General features: G+C 41.8%; 1 protein-coding gene and 1 long non-coding RNA gene across 3 annotated transcripts; one reads left to right on the forward strand and one right to left on the reverse strand.

Annotated features, from left to right (window-relative positions):
• Positions 1-3170: 3170 nt before the first annotated feature.
• Positions 3171-7009, forward strand: LOC129734763 (uncharacterized). 2 transcript variants are annotated; one of them, XR_008730368.1, is made up of 2 exons: positions 3171-4562; positions 5389-7009. It is a non-coding gene; the product is annotated as an uncharacterized LOC129734763 (long non-coding RNA). The 2 variants fall into 2 exon arrangements; XR_008730367.1 differs by having other exon boundaries at positions 5724-7009.
• Positions 5830-26152, reverse strand: LOC102053764 (fructose-1,6-bisphosphatase isozyme 2). Its single transcript, XM_005441377.3, has 7 exons — positions 25733-26152; positions 22909-23071; positions 21911-22003; positions 16140-16280; positions 14802-14939; positions 8562-8681; positions 5830-6021 (listed from the first exon to the last, which is right to left on the reverse strand). The coding sequence occupies exons 1-7, from the start codon at positions 25903-25905 to the stop codon at positions 5830-5832; spliced, it is 1020 nt and encodes a 339-aa protein (XP_005441434.1). The 5' UTR covers positions 25906-26152.
• Positions 26153-26431: the final 279 nt, after the last annotated feature.

Below are 26431 nucleotides of genomic sequence, written 5' to 3' on the forward strand. Positions count from 1 at the left end.
CATTGCTGTGTCTGCAAATGCCCAGTTTTGCTAGATATGTGTATGGCCAAGCACATACCACAGTCTTTTTACCATAACACCACAGCAATGCGAGAATTGTGAATGCAAGTTCATCTCAATAGCCCTCTTAACATTCCTTCTGCTTAGCTACGTTTGCTGGTATTGCAGTTTGCTTTCCTTATTCAAGCATATGAAACACTGGCTGTCGGCAGGGTATTTTTGAAATAGGTAATATATACTGAAAACATCAGCGCTGATGTGAAATTGCATTCACTCTTGAAGATTTATGATAATACTCTCCTGTAGTTGAAATAAACTTCTGCTGGTGTTTATATATAATTTACAAGGCTTTATGCAAAGGTTAAGGATAAATACTGCTGCTGTTTTGATATTAGTTGCTTGCTAGTCACAGGAAGAATTGGAAGGGACCTGTTTTCTGATACAGTGCTGTTACAAGTTTTGATCACGTTCCTCTCATGTTATAATAGAGCATTTCAGAAGCAAACTTGTGGTCACAGGAAACCCATCAGGAATTGTTATGAAGTGTTATTTCAGTTGCAGTATTTCCAGACATTTCAACGAACTTTATCGTCCCATTTTGTTTGGCACTCTGTAAATCCAAAAGCCGGGGAACCTCCCTCCTCACCAAGTTTTTAATCTAAACTGACACAGAACTGAGGAGTGGAAGAGGAAAAAGGGCGAAAGCGGTGAGGCTGCCTGCCAGAGGCTGTGCAGCTGATTAGCAGCTGTGTGTGTGCCTCTGAGAGAAGGCTAGCCTCCTCCTCTGGCTTTGTTTTCTCTCGTTGTAGCTTCGGCAGAGCTAAAAAGGTAAACACCGCTGTTCTGCTCTTTTACTGAGTTTAAATTTCAGGTCTACATTTGCTGCATGACCCTTCCATGTATCCTCCCTGCTTGCTTTTCATTTGAGCAGTCTCCTTTTTATCTTCCTGTGCTGGAATAAGAAATCATGCTGAGTTGTTAAAAGAGGGAGAAAATTGTCCGTGCGGGAACAAAACAGGAAACCAGGCAATCAAAAGGGTGGAACACAGATAGCGTGTCACTCGGTAAGTACGCACCCGGCGCACTGGTGTCTCGCAGTTAGGTTTCTCACAGCACGTGATCGTGAGGCCAGTGCTGCAGCGGCAGGGTGAGGGGAGAAGTTGACTTCTTGCTTTCCCGGGCATGTGCTGACAGTGCATTTGAGCATAATGCTGAATTGATGAGACATCTGGAACAGTCCTGCCCCGGGCTGGGATTAGGTTGGCCTCACACATTCAGCCCTAGCCCAGCTGATGGGGTGACTGAGCAGCTGTGTTGAGATGTCCGTGGAGGTGTCTCTTCAAAAGTGATAAAATACTCACTGGGTCACCTGCCTAGCAGCTGACAAGAATGCTTAGGCCAATCTCTGTTTATTGGTGTGTGAGTACATAGCTGACCTAGCCAACACCCGCTGCAAGCTGGCTCACAAATTCCCTTCATCGGTCGTAGCAGCAAAAGCTGCTACCAGAAACCTGCTTGACTCCTGGTGAACGGTGTCCTGGAAAAAACCTTGATGTAAATCATTGCATCAGGTGAGAGCAACTCCCCCAGGGCAGAGCTCAGTGGGAAAGCATATCTGTCGCCTATCTCCAGGAAGTATTAAAATCAGTTCAGTGGAATTACATCACATGCATGGCTTAAGGTTTTTATTTTTCTGTTTCCTGAAACCACATCTGTATTTGCAGAAAGCTAGGAACAAAACTTGAAAGTGTTTTCAGTAGCAGTGCATGGAGTTTGTGAGTATTGTCCACGATAGCATGAAGTCTGAATGATGGTGACTCTCTTCTCAAAACTTCTGGGGTTCTGTTCCTCTGGGTAACTGTGTGGAGATCCTGTGTCTCTGTGTTCATTCTGTTCTGTGCTTTAACCATGTTTGGGCCTTGGATATCTCTGGAAAATAGGTAATTTCATCTTTGCAGTCTTGCAGGAGTTAATGAATTTATCACCTTTGCTCCTGTTAATCCCTCTCTTCTGTTCCATAGGTACCAACCACCCTTTTCTCACAGTGAGCCTAACTGGGTAGTATAATCTGGGTAAACTAAGAGCTCTTTCTTGTTCTCTGTCTGTAATTAGCTTCCATTTTATAAATGAAGAAAAGTCTTACCTGGTTTTTCCAGAAATATCAGTTGGCTCTATTAAAAAACCAACTAAAATCCCTGTGTGTATGTTTTGTGGAAAGCTGAATGAAGTATGGGCTCCTGATACAAATGCTTAAAGTCACAATTGATCCAACATTTCACACAGCATCTCTGCTCTGGTTGTCTTGCTGTCTCAGGGCAAGGCGAGCTCCAGCTGCAGAGGGTGGGCAGGGCAGCAGCGCAGGCAGGCTGGGTGCCATGAGGCTGGTGGGATGCCTGCCAGCCCCGACCTGTTCTCTGATCCCTGTCTCATGATTGCAGTCACAAGGCCAACTCTCTACGCCTGGCTGTTCAAGACTAAATTTCCAGTCAAAGTAATTTGTGAACAACTGCTTATTTATTAGAGACTGGTGGAATTTCTCTGTTTGCTTGTGTTACTGGATACCGCTAGGTTTAGGTAGTTTGCTTTTATTTTACTTATGAAATAGGTGCAAAGGTGTCCTGAAACTGGAAATAGGAATTAGATTTGGCAACAAATCAGAAACCAGTGCCTTCAGAACAGTCGTGTTTGTTACATACTGGGCACAGTACAACTAGTATATTTTCCTTTCCGCATCCTCTTCCAAAAGTAATAGGAAGTCAAGCTGGCATTTGTTTATGCCAGGAAACCATTAAATACTGATAGAAAGGCACATCTGTGAACTAATACTTAAATGCGGGTCTGTTGCTTCATGTACTCGATGTTTCCATGTATTTTCCATTTTGTATCATGTGAGTATCTGTCCGAGGAATAACACCAGGTGTCACCACCTTCTGAATGCAGAAGCGGAGTCAGAGTGCCTTCGTCATGAGCACTGGCCCATGCCAGCTTTCCTGCTCCTCCCAGTAGTGTTGATGGCAGCTCAAGGTGTGTCCCCTTTCTCACCATTCCAACCACTAAATACAAGATCTGGATTTTCAAATAAAAATAAAAAATGCTACATCTTGTTTTCTCCGCTGTCTGCATGCCTTCAGGCACCCTGACCATGAAGGGAAGTTGTGGCCCAGTATCGCCAGGGCTGTGTGGGTGGTGAGCCACCACCACAGACACCCTGCGGTTTGTGTCAGAGAGCTCTGGAGAAACAGTTTGAACTGGTATTGCACTGGAAAGGGAAACTGCAAACTTATCCTGAGGTTTAAGAAGGACTCTGTAGAGCAGTCGGATTGCAGGGTTGTGCTAGATATAGCAAAGAACATATAAGCAAGTGCTTAGACAGCAGTGTAGGTGTAGTAGGTCAAAAGGGGACTCTGGTGAAGAAAATCCAGAGTTCACACTGGAGAAAGTTGCTGGTTTCCTAATCTCCCTTTGGGGTTTGCATGGGCTGTTTATACAGTGGAGATATTGATCTCTTTGTAGATACCAGCCACCCGGCAGCCCACAGAATGTGGATGTTACTATTTAGGTATCAGCAGCCACCCAAACAGCAGTTGTTTCTCAGATCAGTGACCCAGCACTAGCTCCTCCACTAACAGGTGCTTCAGGTGCAAACTCAGGGAAAAAAACCCCACATATATATATGGGAAGGGTAGCACCTGGGATTATATGCAGTTTTTGCTGCGAAATCATACTTAAATGAAGGCAACTTAGGCACTGTTCTGCTGGCACTAGGGCACTGAATGACTGACACGTTGCAGTGTGCAGACTGCCAACACAGGAACACAGATCCTGGTCACTAGAGTGTGCATACCCACTGCAATACAAACTTGTTTCAGCATTTCCCCCAAAAGTAGTAATTTTTAGAGGCCCTGCGTTTATATAGGAGAGTACCAAATCCATGTTCTTGCTCTGTCCTTTGTCATCTCTTTCGGCCCCTTGGAAACAGGATCAGGTTATCTTTCTTCTAAAGCAGTACCGGTATTGTTAGCTAGACTAGCCTTGAACTGTGCTTGGTTTCAGGTTTCAGATTTAAAAAATGCAATAGAGTTTCTTAATAAATTGGTGACATCAACAACTATTTGTGTTTTTACATGGAGTTTGCTGGGGAGATAGAGAGAATGACTATATATGTATAAAATATATGTATAAACACATATAGATGCGTACATATACACAATGTGCATATTTTGTTTGCAGGAAAACTTGATTTATTAGCTTTCATAGTCAGAGCGCACAATTGCGTTCTGCAGTATAAAGTTGTCTACTGCCTAAGCCCTTGTAGTTTTTTCTGCTTCTTCCTCATTCTCCAGGATTTAAGTGTTGCTTGTGTTTTGCTGTTGATAGCAGAGACTGAGGAAGCACATGAGGAGGAACGGAATAAACAAGTACACACTGTACTTGCTGATTCTAGACAGTTGCCACTGTTAAGTTTTAAAGAGTGCCAGACAAAGACCTGCAGAAGGAGTGCTTTGATACCTGAAGTAGTACTGAAATCACATCCTGACCCCCTGGGATAACAACACCTGAGGGTAAATACCTGTCCTGTATACTTTTCTGTCTGCCTTTATTTAGCCTGCTTCTTCTTTATGAAGAACAGAACGTAGCTTTAAGTTCAAAAATAACCACTGGAGTTTCTTGGCAGCAGTATGTTGAACTCCTATCTATGTCCTAATATAATTCTTAAGAGTGTTCTTAATATAGCCTTGGCTGGGGGTGTAGAGTGGGGGTGAAAACGAGCAGATGGGGCACAAGTTGCTTACAACAAGATGGTCACCAAAAGGGACATCTGTGAAATAAGGCAGGAGGGCTATAGAGGCATCAGGATGTCTAATACTTAAAGTAACCTAAAGCCCAATTTTCACACCTCTATCACCTAACATAATCACACATTTAGTTTCATTAATAATTTTTGCGATTCCTGATCTCCTTAGATGGTGTCAAGCCTGAGACATGGCACTAGGGCATCAACAGGACAGATGTGCTGGAGGTGATTAGGAACGCCAGTATGATGTGCATAAAATGGCAAACTTCAATCTGAAATGAGAACCTTTCAAAATAAAAGCAAATGGAGGTGTGACGGTGGCTTGGTGGCAATAGCTCATCTTCTGTTGCAGAGGACAATGGAAAAACAGGGGACAGGCACGATTTGAGTGTCACACCCATAGCAATGGTTTATTGTAATTTGTGCCGTTGAAGGTTACCTGTCTGTAAATAACACGGGGCATTTTCCTCTTCTGAAGAGAACTGAAATAACTGGAAATTTTGTAGCCTTTTCATCTTTATTAGTTACCCAAGACATATATAATTTGGAGCTTAGAACTGTTTCAGACAGCTCGAGACTTTTGTTCTTCTCAGGGCTGTCAAGATAAAAAGCACCTGCAACAAAAACTCTGACAGAAAATCCAGGTAATGGCATTGCGAATGTTGATGTGAAAATCCTGCCCCAAACAATGCCAATCATCTAATGTCAGGTGTAAAGCTTCAGATCAAATGGGTGTACTGATACAGCCCACTTCCTTTTGTTAATATTATATAAAGTAAGTCACTTCTGTTTAATAATCAGGTGTCTGTCTCTACATTTGCACTGCATAAATCAGAGTTAGAGGATTTTTACGTTTGTCTGCAAAGAGAAATGAAATTTTTGGTTTTTCTCATCAGCCATTCTCACTATTTTTCCTGTTCTCACAAAGTGGCATTTTCACTGAGAGATGGGTGCTAAGTGCTGGAATCCACCATCTTGATACGTATGGCTTTTCCTGTAGACTGAAGACGGATGAGCAAAGTCTGATGAGGACTTTAGCTGCTCTTGTGTTTCTGTACACAAGCGAGGTATTCTTGCACGTCATCTGGAGAACCGAGGATCAGAGGGACTCTTTGGTGAATACTCTCAGGTTTCACATCCAGCACTGCCTCAGTCCCTGTAGTTGCCATCCCACCTGCCTGCTCAATGATGAAGGCCATTGGGTTGCACTCGTAGAGGAGTCGGAGCTAGAAAGAAAGAGAACACATGACTGCCTTTGGGGGAAATTACACCAAAGGACTTGCCAGAACTTTTTGTGATTTTGGAAAATTCTGTACCAACACCAAGTGATGTCTCTCAGCAGCTCCTCCTTCTTCTCTTTCCTGTTCTCACCTCCCTTAACACCTTCTATTTCAAGGAAAAGTGTACTGACCCTGCATCCAAGCGTCACCACCATTGTTTCCAAGCTGACATACTGATGTGCAGCACCAGTGAAGCTGTATTTTGTCAAAAAAGTCAAAAGCAGCTGCTAGGCCCACAGATACCAGGAAAACATCTAAGCCAGCTAAGTTAACAGTACTGGGAAAGAAAAGCCAAAATCTCTGCTCATGTACAGGCTTTACATGTTACCTGAAAGCTTGGGGTAATCACATTGTGTTTGGTCAGGGTATTTTGGAGTTTGAAACTTGATGCGCCCAGTTTCAAATTTCAGGATTTGATTGCTGCTCTTCAAAATGTGAATAGATACTAGCGGCCTGAACTCATCTAGATAGTGGCTATGTTTTCAGAAGTAACTGCAGTAATTATTAAAAGCAATGTTTCCCTTTTGGTACAGAGGCACTTTTGGTTTAGACCCTGGTATCTGTTCACATGTTTAAAAATGTTACGTCTGGTGTGCCTGTGTTCTGGTGGAATGCAAACAATTTGGGACATCAGCCAAAAGTTTCTGTGTTTAAAAGGGTATAGATGGTTATTTTTTTAACAGACATGATTTCTGTAGGTTTAGTTGAATCTTTGATGGTCTATGAAATGATCGTGCACAACAACATTAGTAGCTATTATGTTTGAAGGGCTTTTCGTATATGCAAAAGAGGGAATATTTTCTGGGGAAAAGGAAGTGTGACAGAGTGCAACCGTATGTAGAGACAAAGAAATGGGTTGGACTCAGGATTTTACTAGCCATCATTCCTTTGTCAAGCTGTTTGTAATAAAACCATGTTATATCACAAATTTAAATAGTGCATATTACCTTCATTCTTATCTTTAAACGCCACTGAAGTGCTACTTCTGGTACAAGGACTCCATGTGACAGGCAACACAAGACCAATAGCCTTTTTTGCTCTCGTTGGTGCATGCCCAACCTTTGTTGTACCACTGTGGAGTTTGTGTTGCTTAACTGTGACTACGTGGCTTAAGAAAAGCAGTTTTCCTTCAGGGTGTAGTGCAGTCACACTTAGGGGTCTTCAAATGGGCTCTGTCTTCAGATAGGTTTAACTTTTTTCACCTAACAGAGAACTATAAATCTTACATTCATAAAAAATATTATTTAACATACCTGATTTGAAAAGATCTATTTATTGGCTGGTTCTGCACTGCTTATTGAGCATTTTGTTCTCACTCTTCTTTTAACTGAAAGAAGGAGCTCTAGATGATAGGGCCTACATGCATGTCATTTGCATTTACTCTAAAGCCTTTGGATCAATTCCAGTGACATTTGGTTTCTATCAGCTCTCTAAGTGCATGGACTGTCTTTCAGGAGGATGATGGTCACAGCACCTACCACAAAGGCATTACCTCTCCAGCAAGAAGAGGTTTATATAAAAAGAGCTGTACACACCTGAAGTCTGAGAAGGCAAGAAGAAAATTTTTGTTTACAATGATAGTACAGTTTTGCTTCTTTCATTACTTTCTCTACTACGGGAGTCCAAGCCAGATCAATCCAATAGTCAATGTAGGCTAAGTCATTTGAAAATCTTGACTTTTGTAAAATGTTACAGGTACTTCATACATTTGTTCTTTTGTCCTGTTTCTCATCTTTCAACAATAATTTAACTCAGATTTCAGAACAAAAGGATATTTGATGCTGCAGGAGAAAAGTTGAGGTTGACTATCATCCATGACCCAGCAGATTCAGGGAGTCACTGGATTGCATTGCACTTCAGTCAGTCAGTGTGTTTTGTACAGATGTCCAAATGGGAAATCATCTTTTCCAAGAATAATCATCTTTTCCAAGAATACTCATCTTAGCACACGTGAAGCACCTTCCACTGGTGAAGTTTTCAGATCAGTTAGTAGAAGCTCGTATTTGCAGGTCTGGTGATAGTAGGTTTAACATCCTTTGGAAATACTAGGTAGGCAAACTCAGCTGTCTAACATTGGCCAAAACCCTGTCTCGAGTTCAGCATATCCCACCTGGACTCTAGCTGCCAGTATGAAGTGCACAGGTCTTCCTTAGGCCTGTGATGTAACTGCTAACTGCCAGCGGTGCATAGGTGTCTCAACAGGTTTCTATGGTACTGAAATGTTTCTCTTCAGGAAAATGAATAAAGCCCTTTGGTTGCAGTGAAAAGCATTTGAGTAGTCTGTAATATAAAAGTACACTGGAAGACTTCTGGCCTGAATTGGCAATTGCCTAAATTTGATTGCTGACCATCATATCCATTAATAATTTTCTCCAGGGGTGGAAAATTATTATCTGTTTATGTATCTAAACTGTTCCTTTACGCTCTGGGAAAACCAGAGGTATCAGGTTGACTAAGTTCACCAGAGAGTAAGTCAAGTGATTTACCTTTCCTTTAGGACTCTTCTGATTAGCAGGATACATGAAGATCCCCCCATACATCAACGTACGGTGAACATCAGCTACCATAGAGCCCACGTACCTGGCGCCGTATGGGGAACTGCCATCCTGGAAAACAGAGTGAAGCATTATATCTACCAGGCTAGACAGCTAGTAGCATGGCACAGTGTAGTTTTGTTATGAAACAGGAATCAAAGCTGCTTAAATCAATGCTTGCTTATGGACACTAAACCAGCCTGAAGCATTTTGTAAGATGTAGTGATTGTATATTTAATTCTAAAATAAGCACTTTCAAGAGCTGCATTCACAGTATGGAAACCAGGGTGCCCATAATTTGAGTGCACAATTTGGTATCAACCCCTAGAGTGTGGAAAAGCAATGGCTGCTAACAGTGGCTGAAAATTTCTTGGCATTATCAGAACAAGGTACCCATTTGATTGCTGATCCTTCACTGGTTCCTAAGCATGAGGAGGGATGTTACTTTTCAATACACGTCCAGATGGTTCCCAGAGGACTTCAGCTTTTTCCTTCTAGCTTATTTGTCAAGGTGTGAGATTGGTCTTAGCATTCATTCTGCAGCTTAGTTTGGGAGATGGGAATTTATTCATGAATATTGTTTTCCTTGCTTTCATCTTAGAAACTGATGTTGCTGAAGGGCAGGTCATTTTAGCGAGAGCAGACAGGGAAGTATTCATACCAGTCTCAGATTTACTGGTCATAAAAATGGTAAGGTAGGAAAGGTAGAAGACAAGCAAAGGTATCTTGCACAAATAGAAGTTATGTACACCAAATAAGCTCCACCTGAGAAAAGTGATGCATCACCATACTTTTATGAAGGGCAGATACACAATACAAATGTAAACTGAAGGAAAGCTTTTCAAAAGCTACTATGCCAAGAAGTCTGTTGGTCTTTTGATACCTCTCACTCTGTCTTCAATGAAGCAGAGGAAGAATTTGCGCCTCCCCAGAAAATTACTAGAGACTGGGACTTCATGCACATTTAATACACATACATATATTTGTGTATTGCAATGTTAAAAGTTGAAAAGACCTCTGCAGATTTTTCTGTCTGGGTCAGTTTTCTAATAAATGATCTTAGTGCTTTCTACAAAGCTCACCTTGTGCTGATAGTAGATCCAGAGAAATACATAAATAACTTGTTCAGCAATGCCACCCCCAAGACCTCCAGACATCACAAGTTAGTCACCCTTCCCAGCAAAATTATGATGTTATTTGGGAAAAAAAGAATCCACAAGTGGGAGGAAAAAACAGATAGAGAAAAACATAATTCTATTTTGAAATAATTTTTTCAAACTGTTCAATGCAACTGTGAAGTCTTGATATTGATTCTCTTTTATGGGAAGAGATTCTCATAAAATTGCACAATATCATGCCACACAACACTAAGAAGTTGACTCCTAATCCACTAAATATAAGACTTGGATATTTGATACAGCTGGTAGTAAAACTGGAACAGAGAACTGTTCCATCCTAGGTGATAACCCTTGTTCAACTGCACTTATGCTGTTTTCCATTGTTCTTTCTTCTTGTACACATTAGAACTGAAAATTCAGAGGAAAACAATGTAAAGTATGGTAGACATGATGGGTAAGGCACAGCCTGGAGTTTTTATATTTAGTTTGTTTAAACATGGCCCTGTTACTTCCAGGCACAACCGAAAATATGTTTTAAGTATTTGACCCCTTATTTCCCATGGCTTACCCTCAAATAATTACATGTTTAGACTTCATATGGTAGCTTCTCCATCCCACAACTGTTTGTACTTGTGACTTTGCAACTGTAAAAATCTGAGGTCAGAAAAAAACACCTTAAGAGGTGTTGGAGAGACACCAATGCAAGCCTGCAATTATGGAAATTGCATGATTATATGGTTATGGTTTAAAATTACATTTAAAAATCCAGTCAAAGGAAGAGCTCTTTTTTTAAGGTTTCAGAAGGTGATGAAGCAAGTCTTAAGGGAAGTTTGTTAAACATTAAGAAAAGTCATAGTGTATTGATGATAAACAGGCCCTGAAGCAGACTGCTAAGGACTGCTTCCATGACATTATCAAATAAAAAGTCTGCAACCCACATGTATGAAATTTACTGGTGGTGATCCACACAGCTGAGCCACCTTTGTACAAATAACCAGATACATTTAGGGTATGCTGGATTTCCTATTCGTGTGCAGGTCATTTACACAATATATGTGTGCATGGACAGTGTTAGGTGAAGCTGATGAGATGCCACTGACAATTTTAGTTGCTTCTTACCCTGACAGAAATTCACCTGCTAGAAACCTGCTGAGGCTGTGCTAAGAAAAATACAGAAGAGGATTTCCTCCATTCTGGTACAGTTATCACTTGAAGGACAGAGTGAAACAAAATTTTCACTTGCCTTAGCTTACAGCTACCTGCATGGGAGGAATTAATAATCCTTCTAGTTACTAGAAATGTTACTTCTTGTTTCTCCAGTTCAGTCACCCAGACGTTTTTATTACAGGTGAGAAAGTTAATAGGTGTTGCACGCATGCTGGCATATTGCCAAGGCTTTCTTCTCAAACAAAATAACAGAACATGAATGTTAGGGAGATTCATCCTGGGTTCTGAGTAATGCCAAACTGTGTGTTTGCCCAGTGAGCACTCCATACTGCTTCAGCTGATACTAATGAAAGAATTGGAGAACCTTGATGTTTCCTTGGTCAGCATCCATGGTGTTTTAGTAAACTTGTGATTGCTCTTACTTCCACCCTTCTGCCTGCTTATTTTTCGCTTAACCCAGAGGAACAAAAATAGCTCATAACAGGTAGGTCCTGTGATTTTTTTCTTCACAATGTGATGTAAGTCACTTTCTCACTTCCGTATTGTACTGATTTCTAAAGGCTATGTTCCTCCACAGCAGAGTTAAGACTGTGTATTTCTGGCATAACTACAGCGACCAGGAGAGCAGGGGGAAAAAACTCTTTCCTACAGACTACAGCAGCACCCTGCATCCCTTGCTCCACATACAGTTATGGTGACAAAATCACGGTGTTTTTATTAGCTTTTTTATATCACTGGGGCACACCTGGGCTGGCTCCAGAAGAATGCTTCATGCTGAAATGTGCTGTTGATGGCAAGTTTTTGATGGCATTGCGAAGACAAATCCTTAACCAGGGAGTCTCCATTGCATGGCTCTCAACCAACAAGCTGTGACAAGACTCTCAACTTCTATTGTGGCTATAGGAAGCAAAGATAAAAATGGGTGAAATAGCAAAGGACAACGATGCCCACAGCATCTGAGTTCTACCATCAGTGAATCAGTGCCAGCTTGAGGCAAGGGCCCTGCAAGCATTACTGGTGGAAGAATACACTTTGGGAAGGAGTTAAGAGTGATACTTGTGCAGAAACAGTTTCTGGCCTATCAAGTGCCCATTATACGGTGCAGGCTGGCACAAACATGTGTTACAGGCAGCCTTACAAACAGCAGCTTGCTCTTCAAGCTGGCTAAGCAGCAGGAGATTTTGTGATGCTTAACAAAAAATTATCTTTACTCTGGACTCTCATTCCAGAAGAGATGTGTCTAGACAAATATTTCCTACTAAGATCTACATGACAATGGTAGGAGATTTACAGCTGGCCTGCACAACAGCAGCACTTTTCCAGTGCTTTTAATTCAGTATTGATACCTTAGGTGAATGGTGGTCCACAAGAAACTTTGACAGTCAACATGGCTTTGTAGTTCAAACTGCCTGATCAGGGATGCTGTTGTTAGATAGTAAGGGAAAGTCTCTCCTCTCCACATAAACATTGATTGTAATGTTTGGTCACCAATGACAGTAATACAGAACACAGGACATGTTGTGGACAACTTCCTACTTCGTTTGCCTGTTGTATTTTTAACTTCCCAGGTTTTTTGTGGCAATATTAGAGTCATCTGAACAACATGTTGACCAAGAACCACAGGAAGGAGGAAACAGAAGTAGGATCAAAGGAACAAAAGGGATAAGAACGTGATGAGTACCTGAAATTAATGCCTAGTCTCTTGGCTTCTAGCGGCCAGAAGGCCATAGAGTGAGAATGATCTGCCTGAGTAAGAAGGGATCCCCCATGACCTACACATCAGTTCCTCCTCAAGTCAGAGGCAGGGGGTATCCAGCAGATACCCCCCACTGCCCTTGTACATGCTGAAGAAAGGAAGACAAAGACCAAAGCGGTGTAATGCTCCACCTGGGTGCTGCACAGAAGGCAGGAGCATCCACCAATGTAGCTGTATTTGGTAAGGCTTACAGATGATGCCAGGAAGCAGGTTTCATGCTACAGAAAGGTAGCAACACCTTCTCTCTCTTGTCCTCCCACAATGCAAATATAATGTCCTTTTTAAATCAAGGAACTGAGTTATGCTGTTTCCAAAACTCAGGTTCATAACAAGCTTTCAGGTGGGCAGGGCCGTTCCCTCTGCTTTGTAGCCATGACACTGGCGCCTTGACCCTTCTCACGCAGACAACCCTATGTCTCAGAGAAGCAGAGCAATGTGCTTGTTGAGCACCCCTGAGGAGGCTTCCCCTGCCCCAAATAATCCATGCACTACTGTGCTGCTTGCTTTAAAATAACAGAAACACCTTCTGCCAACTTCTGTTGCATTAGCACAGCAGCACATTTTCAATAGATTTTCCTCAAATGAAGCACAGATTTGAGATAAAATAGTGTTTGCAAATGAGGTTTTTCCTGTATGTCCTAACATAAGGATTCAGTGAATCACCTGAAGGAGCTGTCCTCACTAAGCCCATGGTGAAATATCTCTGTCCGGTCTTTCCACTGAATTTGAAATCTTTTCAGTCTTTTTATGGTTGTCTGGGGTTGATGATTTATTGAAGAGTTTCACTTTAAACAACACTTGGGTGGTTTGCAAAAACACAAATTAATAAATCCAGTGTTAGTGCATTATACAGAATACATAGCTCAGCATAACGTGAACATCATGAAAAGCACAGATCTCCTCTTTCCCAGCTGGCTTAGTTTTAAGGAAGTATGAAAGTTGTGTTGGGGCTCCTGCTTCTCTCACAGCTGGACTGAAAGCAGGCTTTGAAGTTTCGAAATAGCCTCAAATATTCAAAATGAATATATTTTAAATGCTGTGATGTGACACCCTCTGTAGCTACAATCTGGGTAATATGGAAAAGAGGTTTTAAGATGAGGTTGCATTGCAGCTATATCGAATGTAGTAAATTCAGATTTTCAGCTGAGAAGGAGCTTCTCACAGGACTATGGTTTAAATTCTTATTCATTACTTTTCCCTTGTACAGCACCCTGAAGTATTCTGCTGGATACATCAATTTTTACATGAGCCCTGTATAAGTATTCTTGGCAAATAATAGCGTAAAAAATAATCCTATGGGTTTTGGTTTTGTTTTGTTTTGTTTTTTTTAAAAAAAGAGCATTAAAACCAGCTTCCTGGCAAAATTCAGTCCTGAGCTGTTCCACATCACCATATTTTGTAGTGACTTACTGGTCATATAGCCACACTTTCTAGAGACCTTCCAGCTTTCCACATGGAGAGTTTGTGTTGCATCCTCCTAGCACTGACTAGAGGCCATACAGAGCTGTATGTCCCCACAAGGAAGTTCATCAGACATGGGATGTTCTCAGCTTTACCCCTTTGAGGGACACAATATAATCCTCTTAACAACAGAATACAGTGAAATTGTGCCTCACACCTTTTTTTATTTTCAATCTGTGGATAGGTTCATGCTCCACATGATGCAAGCAGACAGTGCAAGAGTGATAAATGCATTTCTCAGATCCAAGCACGTACAGGAAGGAGAAGGTGTCACCCAGATCCCTGTAAGCACCTTCTGGGCAGTGTTGTGGAATTTAGCCCCAAATGCCCGTCTGTGCATATGACTGAACTGCATATTCAGATAAGCTAGAAAACAAGGGTACATCCACACTTCGCTGGCATGGTTTCAGAGGCTTTTTAAAAAAATGGTTCTTCATGTACAGCACATTTTCCTCCACACAGTGACGAACAAGCTATGAATTTACTTACCTAAGTCTAAGTTATAAAAGATGTTGGGGCACCAGAAAAAAACACAGCAGATACATACCCAAAATGGATCTGATGGCACAAAAGGGTTATGGTGGGCTGAACTCATCCAGGACTTCAAATCCTTTCCCATCAGCCAGGACTGCATGGAATGCAGTGCTTGCCAGTGCACAGTGCAAGAATACAGTGCTAATATTTTCTTACCTCAGGGAATTTCTTCTTTTGTAAATAATCTGTCATTGCAGCATCAAAATACTTCGCATAACCTTCATTGAGACTGTATGTCTTCCCTTTCTTCTTGATTTTAACATCTCTGTCCACCAAAATAAATTCACCAAGACCCTATGGAAGAACAGGATAGAGCAGCATATTAACAAGCAGTAGAAAAATTTTGTTGACTTTCTGTTACTGTTGTCACACTAGAGATGGCAGAAACGCTAGCACAGCTTGGTCCTTTCAGTGCTAGACTTGTGTATAGCTTCACAGTATTTCAAAAAGAGCAGAATGCACAGAACCTGTGTTAAGTTAATAAGAACTTGTCACATTGGTACTATAAAAAGCAATTCAACTGTATCAAAAGAACATCAGTCAGCCCTGAAAGCAGATGGATTGTGAATCTCTGTCCACGTATCATAAGGTTACAAATTAAGAAATTACACTGCCTTCTGATTTTTGAACTCTTTTTGCCTGCCTTGTCTAGATATCTTAAGTGAATGTGGTCAGCTGCTCCCAGGTGTTGCTGTCTGCAGTTTGAGTGCAATTATCACCTTCTTTTCTGCTGTCTTTAACCAGAGCAGTTACTCTCCCAGTTTTTCCCACTTAGAATGGGCCCATTTATAAAGGTTAAAAGGAATTCTGATAATATTACACCTTTTTATCCAACCCCACCCCCGCCCCATGTTATTGCCCACATCTAGTGCTGGTTTCTCTAATGAGCAGTTTCCTTTCTGCATGCCTCCAGTAACACCTGATGGGCTCCTGGGCTGGGCACTGGGGGGGGGGGGGCACATGTCCTCCAATTCTATGGGTATGGTTGTGCTTTTGCAAATTGTTGGGTACGCAGCTTAAAGGACTTAGCTATAAAACTAAATTGCACTCAGGAAACCTGACATCACTCGCTTTGCATGAACTGTATCAAAAAATGGTCCTTGTCCCAGACTATATAACACTGAACATGCTGAGGTTCTTCTACAGACAGAAAAAGGAGTCCTGTAAGTGGAGGCAAAGACACTGTTCAGAGTAAATTTTCTTAAGTGTTTCTGCAAACCAGCAGTTTGGTTTGAATGAACAGGGTTTCGAATGCTGTTTGACTTAAACTCTCTTTCACTGAGTAGAAGAAACAAACAAACAGAGGTATGGCATCGAACATAACCATGTGTTATTAAATATTTGTAAGGTGGAAGTGGGATGCTCCAGGACATGGGTGAAAAAAAGAATTGCATAGATTGCCTAGGTTACAGTCAGGGAGTAACAAAAATTAGTAAACCCAAGCATGGAAAGCTCTAAAAGATAGTGGCAATGTGATTAACACCATGACTGTACCGGATCGAGCATGAAGCAGTCCACTCCTTGCCCTGTCGAGAGGGCGACCAGCGTAGCACTGCCATACAGGGCATAGCCTGCAGCAACAATCTTGCGTCCAGGCTGCAAAGCATCTTTTTCAGAGGGCTCATCATCTGTTTCCTGAGGAAAAATTACCACTGGACTGAAGGTTAAATGCTTACGAGAAACAATAAAACAACACTTCAATAATAACATGGGGCAGATTTCCTTTTTGAGTCTATGCAGGCCTTTGAAACAACCGAAAGAGAGATTTTCCCCACTGGGTCACAGCAAGTCTGGTACAAGTACATGCACAGGCTGGAACAGAATGTTGAGCATTCGTTATTTTATCTATGTCATGCAATCAATACCTGCAACAAAGCTGATACCTTAGCGTTACAGGCCAGTCTATTCAAGAACATCAGAAATCTGAGACAGAACAGAGATACTAATTTTCTGTAAATGTAAACATAAGCTATCACACTGACACCTTTCAGAGGGAATAACTGTGAGGCGAATGCAGTAATTAACATTACAGAAAAATTGCTTCCAGTAATGCAGAATAAAAAGGTAGATTGTGCAACATGATAGAACCAGGATTGTGCATTGGCCTCTGCTGGTGAAGCAATGGGCAGCTGAGGTGATGTAAATGTTCATACTATACATAAAATAACAACTGCATTTGCATATGTAATGTGTATGTGTGTGCAGGTATAACTCTCCCTAGAACATTCACCTGGCAACGTACTTCAGGCTTTTAATCAATTTCCAACACTTATACTTTGATTTAGCACTTTGGTTACCACTGAACAACAAGACCCCAAGCAGACCTGGTGCAAGTATTTCCAGCCAGCTTTAGGGGTGTGCCTCAGCCATGGCATACAAGAGTTTGGTAGAGTAAGAAAGGAGAACAGCCAAGAGCACTTGGGAAGGCTGGCTTGAGTCTTCACCTCCTGGGACTACAACATGGTCAGGGAATGCTTGATTTTAATGTTTCTTTAAAAGCTGGTCTGTTGTGGTAGGTCTTCTGTGGATATTTTGATGGTGGTTCATGAGGAATTAAAAGAGAACCCCCTTAGATCCTTACTTCAGGCCCTGGTTTAGCATTTTATTGTTCCAGACTCAGACAATTTCTCAGTGATTGCATGGGTTTGATTAGATTGAGTAGCAGCTAAATAGAAACAGCAGGTCTAGCCCTAAATACCTGGATAAAAAAGGAAAGATCAGTGGATACTGTTTTGTGTAGGAAATGAAATATTTGGTGACTATCCACTTAATTCCTTAAAAATTCATGAATGGATTCCAAAGATATTTTCCAAAGGAAAACATCTCTCCTTAACAGAGAAGTTCTCTGGTGTGCCCCATGGCAAGGAGGTCTCAGGGTGCCCATCAGGGTCCTAGCAGGGCAGAAAGCTAAGGGTAACCTGGGGGTCCTGTTAATTATTGTATGCCAGCTTCTAGAGGAAAAGTGAGATGTAGGACACCAAAACTACGTATTTCTTGGCATATGAAGACAGTAGCTCTACAGTAAAGTATTTTCATTTTCAGCTGAAAGATTTTCTTACTTTGTTACTTTAGCTTACGGTTCTTAGCTGTATTTTGATCAAGTTTTTTTTTATCATTATTTTGCCATTTCTTTTTTTTATTTCTTTTGTAGAAAAAAATTCCACTTGCCAGCCAGCTCTTCATGGGACCTGAAATATACCATGTGCAAATACATCTTGTATGCAGTCCCTTGGAATTATTCTGTGCCAAGCTGCTTATTCAGAGAGGTTATAATGCACATAATGAAGGAAAACTAGTTAAAACACTTGTTTGTATATTTTTGAATACTGACTAGTAGTGGCTAGTGCTTTGCTAAACAATCTTTTACAGAACCAACTATTACACCCTACACAGCATCTTCTCTTTCAAAAATATATGCCCATGGCACATATATCTCAACATCAAAAACAATGGTTGTCTACAGTAGACTGTTTGCAACATTAAATGCAGAATTAAACATACATTTACACAACTAGTTGCAAGCATATTATGGTTCTCCTAGCTCTTTGTATGCTTTCCTCATTGAATAAAAATTAATTTTGTATAAATACAGTAAAGAGGTTTGTTTTATAGAACATGGTGTATAAACAGCATACATAGTTGCTGTTTACATATGATATTGATTCAAAATACATTTTTCTGAGATGAGCTTTTCAGTCCTCTCTCTTGAATACATTTTCTATGTTTATATGGTTGAGAAATCACACATTTATTGATTATTCTGAAAAAAACCAGAGGAACTTCTTCCTCAGGAGATGGACAGCCGGGCAGAATACCCTTGGTTTTCATTCTTCATTCACACTGTGTTTCCAAGAGCCAGCTTCCAAAAGGAAGGAAGAAAGCTGTCTCAGACAAACATTTTGCAGAGCTTGTCAGACAGAATGTAAAAAAGCTACAGATCAGCTGATACTTCATTGTTGGGACTGCAGGAGCTTTGTCCTGCCAAGTACCATGTATTGTGAAACAAACCAGGGAATTAAGCTGGTCAGTAGAGTCTGGTAGCTGCTGAATGTTTTCACTTCTTTCTGGTGCATAGATGGATTTCTTTTCTATTATATTTTGACTGTGAGATGGTGATGGTGAAATTTTTTTAGAGCTCTTTATGCAAAGCACTGAAACAGTCAAGGGGACTGCAGAGAAGCTCTGCCAAGTGTTGACACCGTCACTTTGGCTTGTTGTTGGTATGAAGCAGATGAAACAAGGCCTGCGAGTGTGGCTACAGGGGTACCATCAGGTGATACCTGAGTCTGAAAATTTTTGCATGCATGATTTGCCTAACATCACATGAGGGATTTCTAGTAGTGGGAGTAGCTCTGGAAGGACTTGGCTTCCAGGTCTCCGTTTGCATCATGTGTTTGGTGAGTACCCTTTGCATTTGCCCTGAATTCTTACACCTTCTCTGTGAGAAACCACATGGAGGGAAGGACATTGTCCTCATGACAGTGAAGAGGGAGGAATAAAATACATCTGAAGCACGGGGCAAAGTTACAAATTAAAACCAGAATGAAACAAAGCAGCAGTTTCATACCATATATGTGCAGCATGAACTGAAAGTTGTAGATTCAGCTCAGTGGGATGAAAAATTGGGAAGAATCCAAGCAAAAAATACTTACTGTGACCACATCCCGATACTCCATGAGCTGAGAGCCCCTCAGCAGCAGTGACTGCCAGGGCCATATCCCTTGCTCTGGCTTCAGCTGATTCAGCGAGGCTTCTCTTTCAGCCCCACTTTTCTGAATGTTTTTGGTCTTTTTAACAATACCACCCATGCTTCAGACAGTAAAAGCCAGGTGGAAAATTACATAAAACCCTAAGACGGCACTTAACTTCCTGGTGGTTTTCTCCAAGAAACTGATGCAGTGCATTTCTGGCAAGAGGCAATGTTACTTGCCACCATGGCAATGGCTCTGGACTGGGAGCAGCCAGAGAACCATTTTCAAGTTTGAGATGTATTGGCCAAGTCTAGCCTTTGTAGAAAAGTGCTGATTACATTTTTCTGCTAAAGTGAGGCAAATATTTCAGTAGTGGAGGGTATGCCTTTGGAAATGAAGCTAAGGTGGTAACACAGTGAGAAAATCAGCCATGCAATCATCTGAGAATTGGAAGACACTGAATATCAGACAGGTGCTAAGGATCATCCTTTGAAATTACAGTTCTAGCTTTTAAAAAATGATGTTCATGAACCTTAAATTGTGTTTTCTTTCTTAAGTGGTTCTCATCCACTGGGATAAACATGTCACTTTTATTCCTTTTACGCTACCCTTCAGTAACAATCCATAAAGCACATTATTATTTAATTATTTCAAAGACTTTGAAGTTAATAGTGTTTAAAGTTAATAGCGTGGCTATGAAATTGTCTTGTCTGAGAGGAAGGTGCATTAATTAACATGTATTTTGGAATCAGCATTTTAATAGAAAGAATTACGGAAGTGAAAGTCTGTAAATTCAACATTGTTTCTAATTTTCCAGGGAAAAATGGTAAGTTGTTTATGTAATTTATGAACTGTGCTTCATCCTAGCAGCAGGGTTTTCATTTCGATATGAAGCATTTGTACAAAGCAATGTAATTTTCTTCTTGTGAAGCGCTGAAGGGTATCCACCCACATGAAAACCAGAACTTAGAAACAATGTTTACAACAAATATGTTAACAACAAAAACAACAACTATGGAAGGTTCAGAAAATTAATTGAAAACTCGAGTATTTGGGAGTGACATGAGTTCTTTGGTAATTCTGTTCTGTTCTGAAACAGAACCCTAGAGAAGACTGTGAGTCTGTAGTCTTTACATATATTAACAGGCGAGTTAAAGACGGTAGAGAAATCTAATTTGTATTTCAACCTGCTAAGTTATATTAATCACACTGAGCATTTGCCCTTGTAGTTATGCAGAGTAATTTGATATTTTTAGAAAGAGAAAGCTAATGTTTAGTATTTGTAGGATGGTGCTTACCAGCTTTAGCGACAGTGGACAATTCAGCTATTGCCTGCTGCAAATGTCTTCTAGACTATCTTTAGACAGGTAAGTGAAGAGAATGGGGGCCCCTTTGCTTACCATAAGGGCACATGGCATTGGTTGCATCCATACAGCTAAGTCCTCTTCCCTGCAAAAAGCAAGGTGGTAGACAGTACTGGAGGAAGTCCCTGGGCTGCTCTTTCCAGAAGCCATACCCAGGCATCATCTCAGTGTTGTTGGTCTGGGCTGCACCTGTGATGGGGGTTTGTACTAACTGTTGACAGCGTGGACAGCTATATACCAGCATTTGGCTTGTGCCATGTGCTTGAACTATTCGGTTTACTAGTAGATGCATCTTCTCAACAGTGATGATTAGTGCATTGCCTACCAGAAATGTAAAAAAAAGAGGAATAACCAGTGGAAAATTAAGAGTTAGAAGATGAAAGAGAGCTTTAAAAATGTATCTTCATGTTTGAAGTGTAGCATCTGAGTCTACAAAGACTTCTTTGCAGTCACAAGTCCTGTAAATGTTACTTCACAACAGTAATGGCTGAGGGTCTCCCATAGTCATATGACTGTGAGCTCAGGCTTTAGGGAAAACACCAGCTGCTGGGAGATTAGCAATCAAATCACAAGACTTGGCATGACTCTTAACTATTAATGTTTGTTAATTGGCTGTGCAGTTGCTATTCTGTGCAGCCCCATGGGAGCAGACATGCAGGCAATGCACCAGCAGCTGTAGGTGACTGGTTCCTTCAAGCCTCCGGTGGCCCCCATTGATAGTCTGCTTATAAACTCCCATCCATTGTAGGCCAAGCAACTTGTGCTGGGAGGCCACCACACTGCTAACCATGATACGATCTGGGCAGTGACCATCAGCCCTCCCCAGCCACCATCTGGGTAGACAAACACAGTGAGTGAGTCGTAGGCGCTGAGACACCCCTCAGCTCTCCTGCAGAGAGTAAGGACATCACTGAAGCAGCTACCCACCTGCCTGGTGCTGACGGGGTTTTATTTAAGTGCTTGTGAGTCTGGAGGAGGGAAGTGCTGCCTCCTAACAATTTCATGGGACTGAGTGTCCCCTTCCTGGGAATTCAGGCAGCATTTTAGCACACATGAATCTCAAGTGTTACCTCTTCTACCCTTTCTAAGGCTCTGTTGATCCCAAAGACACTTAAAAGACCTAGGAAAGAAACTAAGCAAATTGATATGCCCAAGACATTTTGCTTTTACCAAGTGAATCATGCTATGCATGCTTCATTCATTCTCTTACCTTTTTGTAGATAGCAAATATTGTTCCTATTGGTGCCAAGCAGTCTATATTGGATGAGCCATCAAGGGGATCAAAGCACACAACGTATTTACCCTAAAACAGGAGTTGCAAGGGAAGCATTAAATTATATGTAGTCTTGCACTATTATTTCCTTTTATTTGACAAAACCCATGTTTTTATGACTGTGTTTAGTGCCCCAAGTGCACACAGCCTGTCAGAGAAGGCGGCACTGTTGACCCATCTGGCCCTGGAGCACAGTGACACCCACTCCCTGCAGGGCCTGCTGGAGAAATAGGAGAGGGCACATTTCTGCTTGAACAGCACAAAATGGGATGGTAGAAAGGAGCACTCCTCTGCTGCCAAGCAATGCAAGAAATCTCTTGAAAGCTAAGGACTCATTTTGGAAGTGAGTATCTTCCTCCAGCAAATGTGTTCTGTTTTTTTACATTTTGTTATGAACAAAAGGCTTTGCCTGTGATTTGAGGTTTGAGGGTAAGGCAGCAGAGGGAAAACATCTTGGGGAAAGGATAAGTTATATCAGTGTAAGCAACAGGATCCTCTCCTGGGGGAATCCAGATGAAGCAGTCAGGTGTTTCCTCTGGGCATGTAACATAAAACCCGGTTCTGCTGGCCCCTCATCTCATTTTATCTTGCCTAAATATTAATGTAATCCAAAACCGTTACACTGGTGGTAAGGGAATGTAATAGTACACTTTACACCTGGGATCTGGGGTGTATTAACAAGCTCAAAAATAATTATTCTCCCCCCTTCACAAAAAAACTTTAATAGCAATTTCACCCTCCACAGCTTCTTTAGCTGTTGAAACCATGTCATCCACCACAGTTATTAATCAAAACAATGCAGTAATGGTGCAAATTTTCTGAATTCCCCCGGGAAGGGTTGGCTGTGGGGCCAGCCCCAGGTTTCATACTTGAAACGAGAGTGCCATCTGCTGCTGCCTGAGCCCGTAACCCCTGGCGGCAGGAGCCGCACAGACCTGCTTGTCTTTCGGTGTGACGATGGCATCTTTGTTCTCCTCGGTGACCAGGACGCAGGTGGTGTAGGAGGATTGGAGCATATTAATCACCAGGGAGTTGGATAATACATCCAGCTTCTTCACCTCGTCACCGGTCACGTTTACAGTGCCAGCTATACCAAACCTACAGGAAAGTAAAAATATTAAGAAACCTGAGGGAGGCCAACGTTATGGGCTTTTAGAGAAAAAAGAAATCAAGGTGGCTCCTTCCTCTCATCTTCCTACACCTCTAACCTTTAGATCGAATTGCTAAGGTGCATTAGGAGATGGTTGCTGCTGCTAGAAATCAAAAGTGTGCATGAGAAAAAGAAAAGGCAATGGCATCATTTTGGGGCTGTGCCTCGGTCCTTTTGCTCCTGCTTGGATGTTCTCCAAGCCAGAAGCAGAGCCCACAGCCTGGCCACTGTGTGCCGGACTTCCCTAGTCATCCCACAAAGTGTCTGGCAGTAGCTTTGAGGGAAGAGAATGGGCAGTTGGCACTTGCATGATTTTCTGCCACTGGCTGCTCAGAGATCCGTGATGGTCCTGTAATCCATGTCCACTCAGTGCCCAGCCACCCCAAAAGCAGAAGCTTTAAAGACACCCTCAGACGATTCCCCATGCTGAACTGTATCTAAAGATCAAGGTCTGTTTTATTTAGTGATCCTTGGCTGAGTTAGGATGATGCTTCTGTCCTCTAACCTGATTTTAGCAACACAGTAATGATCTAGTGTATAGCAGTACATGTATTTTTGCAATTCCCTGTTGAGGAAGCACTGTTTAGACCTTCTGTGCATGGTCAGGGCCTCTTAGAAGTATAAAAAATTGTACAGGGTGTAGATACAGCATTTTTATTCATTATGAAAAAAAAAAAAAAGGAAGGAAGAGGAAAGGGGCAAGTAATTAATCCCTAGGATGTTGGTCAGCAGCAGGCTTTAGCTGGGAGCAGGGCAGGTCTTTTGTCTTACTCAAAGCTCAAAGCTGCCTGAGCTTTTCAGAAGTATTGAACTGTTGGGGCTCTTTATTTTGGAGTGCCAAATTTGAGATACTGGAAAGGACCATGATTTTCAGGGAGTGCTAAGCACCCATTCTCCAGTTAGTGTGTTTTCAGGCACATTCCCAGCTCAAGTCTATGGCTTGGGAAAAGTCATCCTTTACTTTTGAATGGCAAATTTGTTAAACATTAATGCTGAGTCTTTAACATTAAAGACACTTCACAGTCTCCTGTTTGAAGGGGCTAGAAAAATCAGAGCTCAAACCACATATGCAAACGGATGCAAGCCAGTCACCATGATTGATGGTTTGCCATAGGAATTTCTGAAATTTCATGGTTAGTTGCAGTACTTTGACTGGTGGAAGTTACTAATTTGTGTGTTTGGATACTTCAGATATTTCTGGTTCATCACCTGAAACTTTTGTTTACACAGGGAGACATTTGCTCCTCACCATAACGGATGCTTTCTTTCTGAAGTGAAGCTTCATCCAGCACAGTGTGTCCTGTAGGCTAGGTGGCTATTCTACCTCTCATCTATCAAACAGTGATTCTTCCCACTTATTAAATACCTCAGAGGTTGCATATTGAAGATGAAAATGAGATAAAAGCAACTGTTCCTCTGGGTCAGGGAGGAAAAACAGCTGAGCTTCACCCAAGCAGGTGCAGAGATAAAGCACAGTTTAGCAGTTAGGGCATAGGAGCCTGATGCTGCTATTACCTTCGAGTATGTCTCAATGTCCTCTCTACATATTATGGTCCGTACCTGTGAAATGAGGGTGATAGTACTGAGAAATTGAATTCATGATTTGCAAAGATCATGGAGGACTTTGACCAAACTAGTCAACAGAAGCACAGAGACCCCTGAGTGTCATACATTTTGGTGTTATGGAAGGGAGGGGGCAGGGGTTAGAAAAAATTACAGATACTGTCTTACATAAATATATTCCCTGTGGTTTTTATGCATGTATGCATATGTAGATTCACAGGCATGTACAGAAACATATCTTTCAATACATAACAGAACCTGTATATTTATTTAAATGCATAATTTTATTGGGACATTCCAGCTCACTGAACTGCTTCAGATAGATCACCATTAAAAGAATCTCACTGATGTCTCCTTCACCTAGCCCTGTGAGGAACAGTTCAGTTCAGGCTTTACTAAGGCAATTCTTCATTCCATTTGCTAAATCACTAGATGCCACATCGCTATATTTGTTTTTCATATAGGGCATTTTCAGATTCCCCACCTGTAATCCTGATACTACTTGAGGAAGGAAGGGGACATGCACTCATGCGTGGCAGCGTGCAGCATTTCTTACAGGGCTGTTGCTTTAGACCATTACTTACACTGCAGTCAGGCAGAACATCAACTTCCCAAGATAAGCCAAGCCCTGATTTGCACAGCTCAGCACCAGGTTTGGATGTTAGCAGAAAATATCATGGTGTGATATTCTGCATTAAAAATATCATGGTGTGATATTCTGCAAATTCAAAGCAGATTTAAAACTAGATCAGTATCAACATTTACAAGGGATAACAAGGTGAGCAGTGCATTGAAGTTACATTTTTAGACTAAAATATTACAGAATGGCAGTTAGTTTAAATGTCTATTTCTCACCCAATATAAAAATGATCCAAAAAGACAGATCTCCCACTTCCCACTCATGGTAATCCAGGCTCTGACCTCATGTCTACAGTCACTCAGCTTAAAAGAGACGCTTCCAATGTATTTCTGAATCCCTCTCCCCAGCCTTGCTGTGCAAGCAGCTGCCTCTCTACCTCCTCCCCGTATCGCTAGGTAGGACTCACATGTGGGCAAGGCCTGCCTTTCTGACTGCAGAGGAAATGGCCTTTATGGCAGTCAGCATGGAGTTGAGCAGCTGTGTCAGCTCCCCTGTCGCTCCTTTAATGCGGCGTCCCTTCTCCATAACGAATCGAGTGAGCGTCAGCATATCTGTTTCGAAGGGGCTTTTGTCTGTCATTTCTGCTGGGTACCAGAGTTCCTATCTTCTCAGCTGGATGAGACCCTTTTTTGCAGTGTTGAGATCCTGGGTAGCTGTTTTATTTTGAGGTGAAGCTCTTGGCTGCGTTGCTGGTCAGGGTTTATTAAGGTGTTTCTAAGACCATGTGATTGAGTGCTCAGAATAACCGCTCCCCAGGCTGGCTCCACGGCTCCTCTGGGATGCAGGAAAGGAGCCTGAGACAGGACTACAGCTGAGCAACCCACTGCTCTGCTGCTCTCCCCACACACTGAAATTAGTGACATGAAATTAGACCTAGTAACATATTCTAATTGTGCATTAGACTGCTTATAAGGTAAAACTCTCGCTGTCTGCTTAGCTGGAAACTGCTTTCCTGTAGCTGCTTAGAATACCATCAGCATAGACAAGGCAAGCTGCAAAATTTGCAAGTCACCAGAAATGTAGGCATAGGGCACCAGTAACCACGTGTGCCATAGTGCCCCACGGCAGGGCACCCAGTGCACTGTGAATCTGGATGGTGACGTTC

The sequence above is a fragment of the Falco cherrug genome, chromosome Z, assembly GCF_023634085.1.
Source record: "Falco cherrug isolate bFalChe1 chromosome Z, bFalChe1.pri, whole genome shotgun sequence".
Lineage (NCBI taxonomy): Eukaryota > Metazoa > Chordata > Aves > Falconiformes > Falconidae > Falco > Falco cherrug.

Coding starts and splice junctions, on each gene's coding strand:
- LOC102053764 (XM_005441377.3), bottom strand. CDS start 25,905: ATGACAGACAAAAGCCCCTTCGAAACAGATATGCTGACGCTCACTCGA. Junction 23,072..25,732: donor AAGGCAGGCCTTGCCCACAT/GTGAGTCCTACC, acceptor ACTTTCCTGTAG/GTTTGGTATAGCTGGCACTG. Junction 22,004..22,908: donor TCACACCGAAAGACAAGCAG/GTCTGTGCGGCT, acceptor CTCCTGTTTTAG/GGTAAATACGTTGTGTGCTT.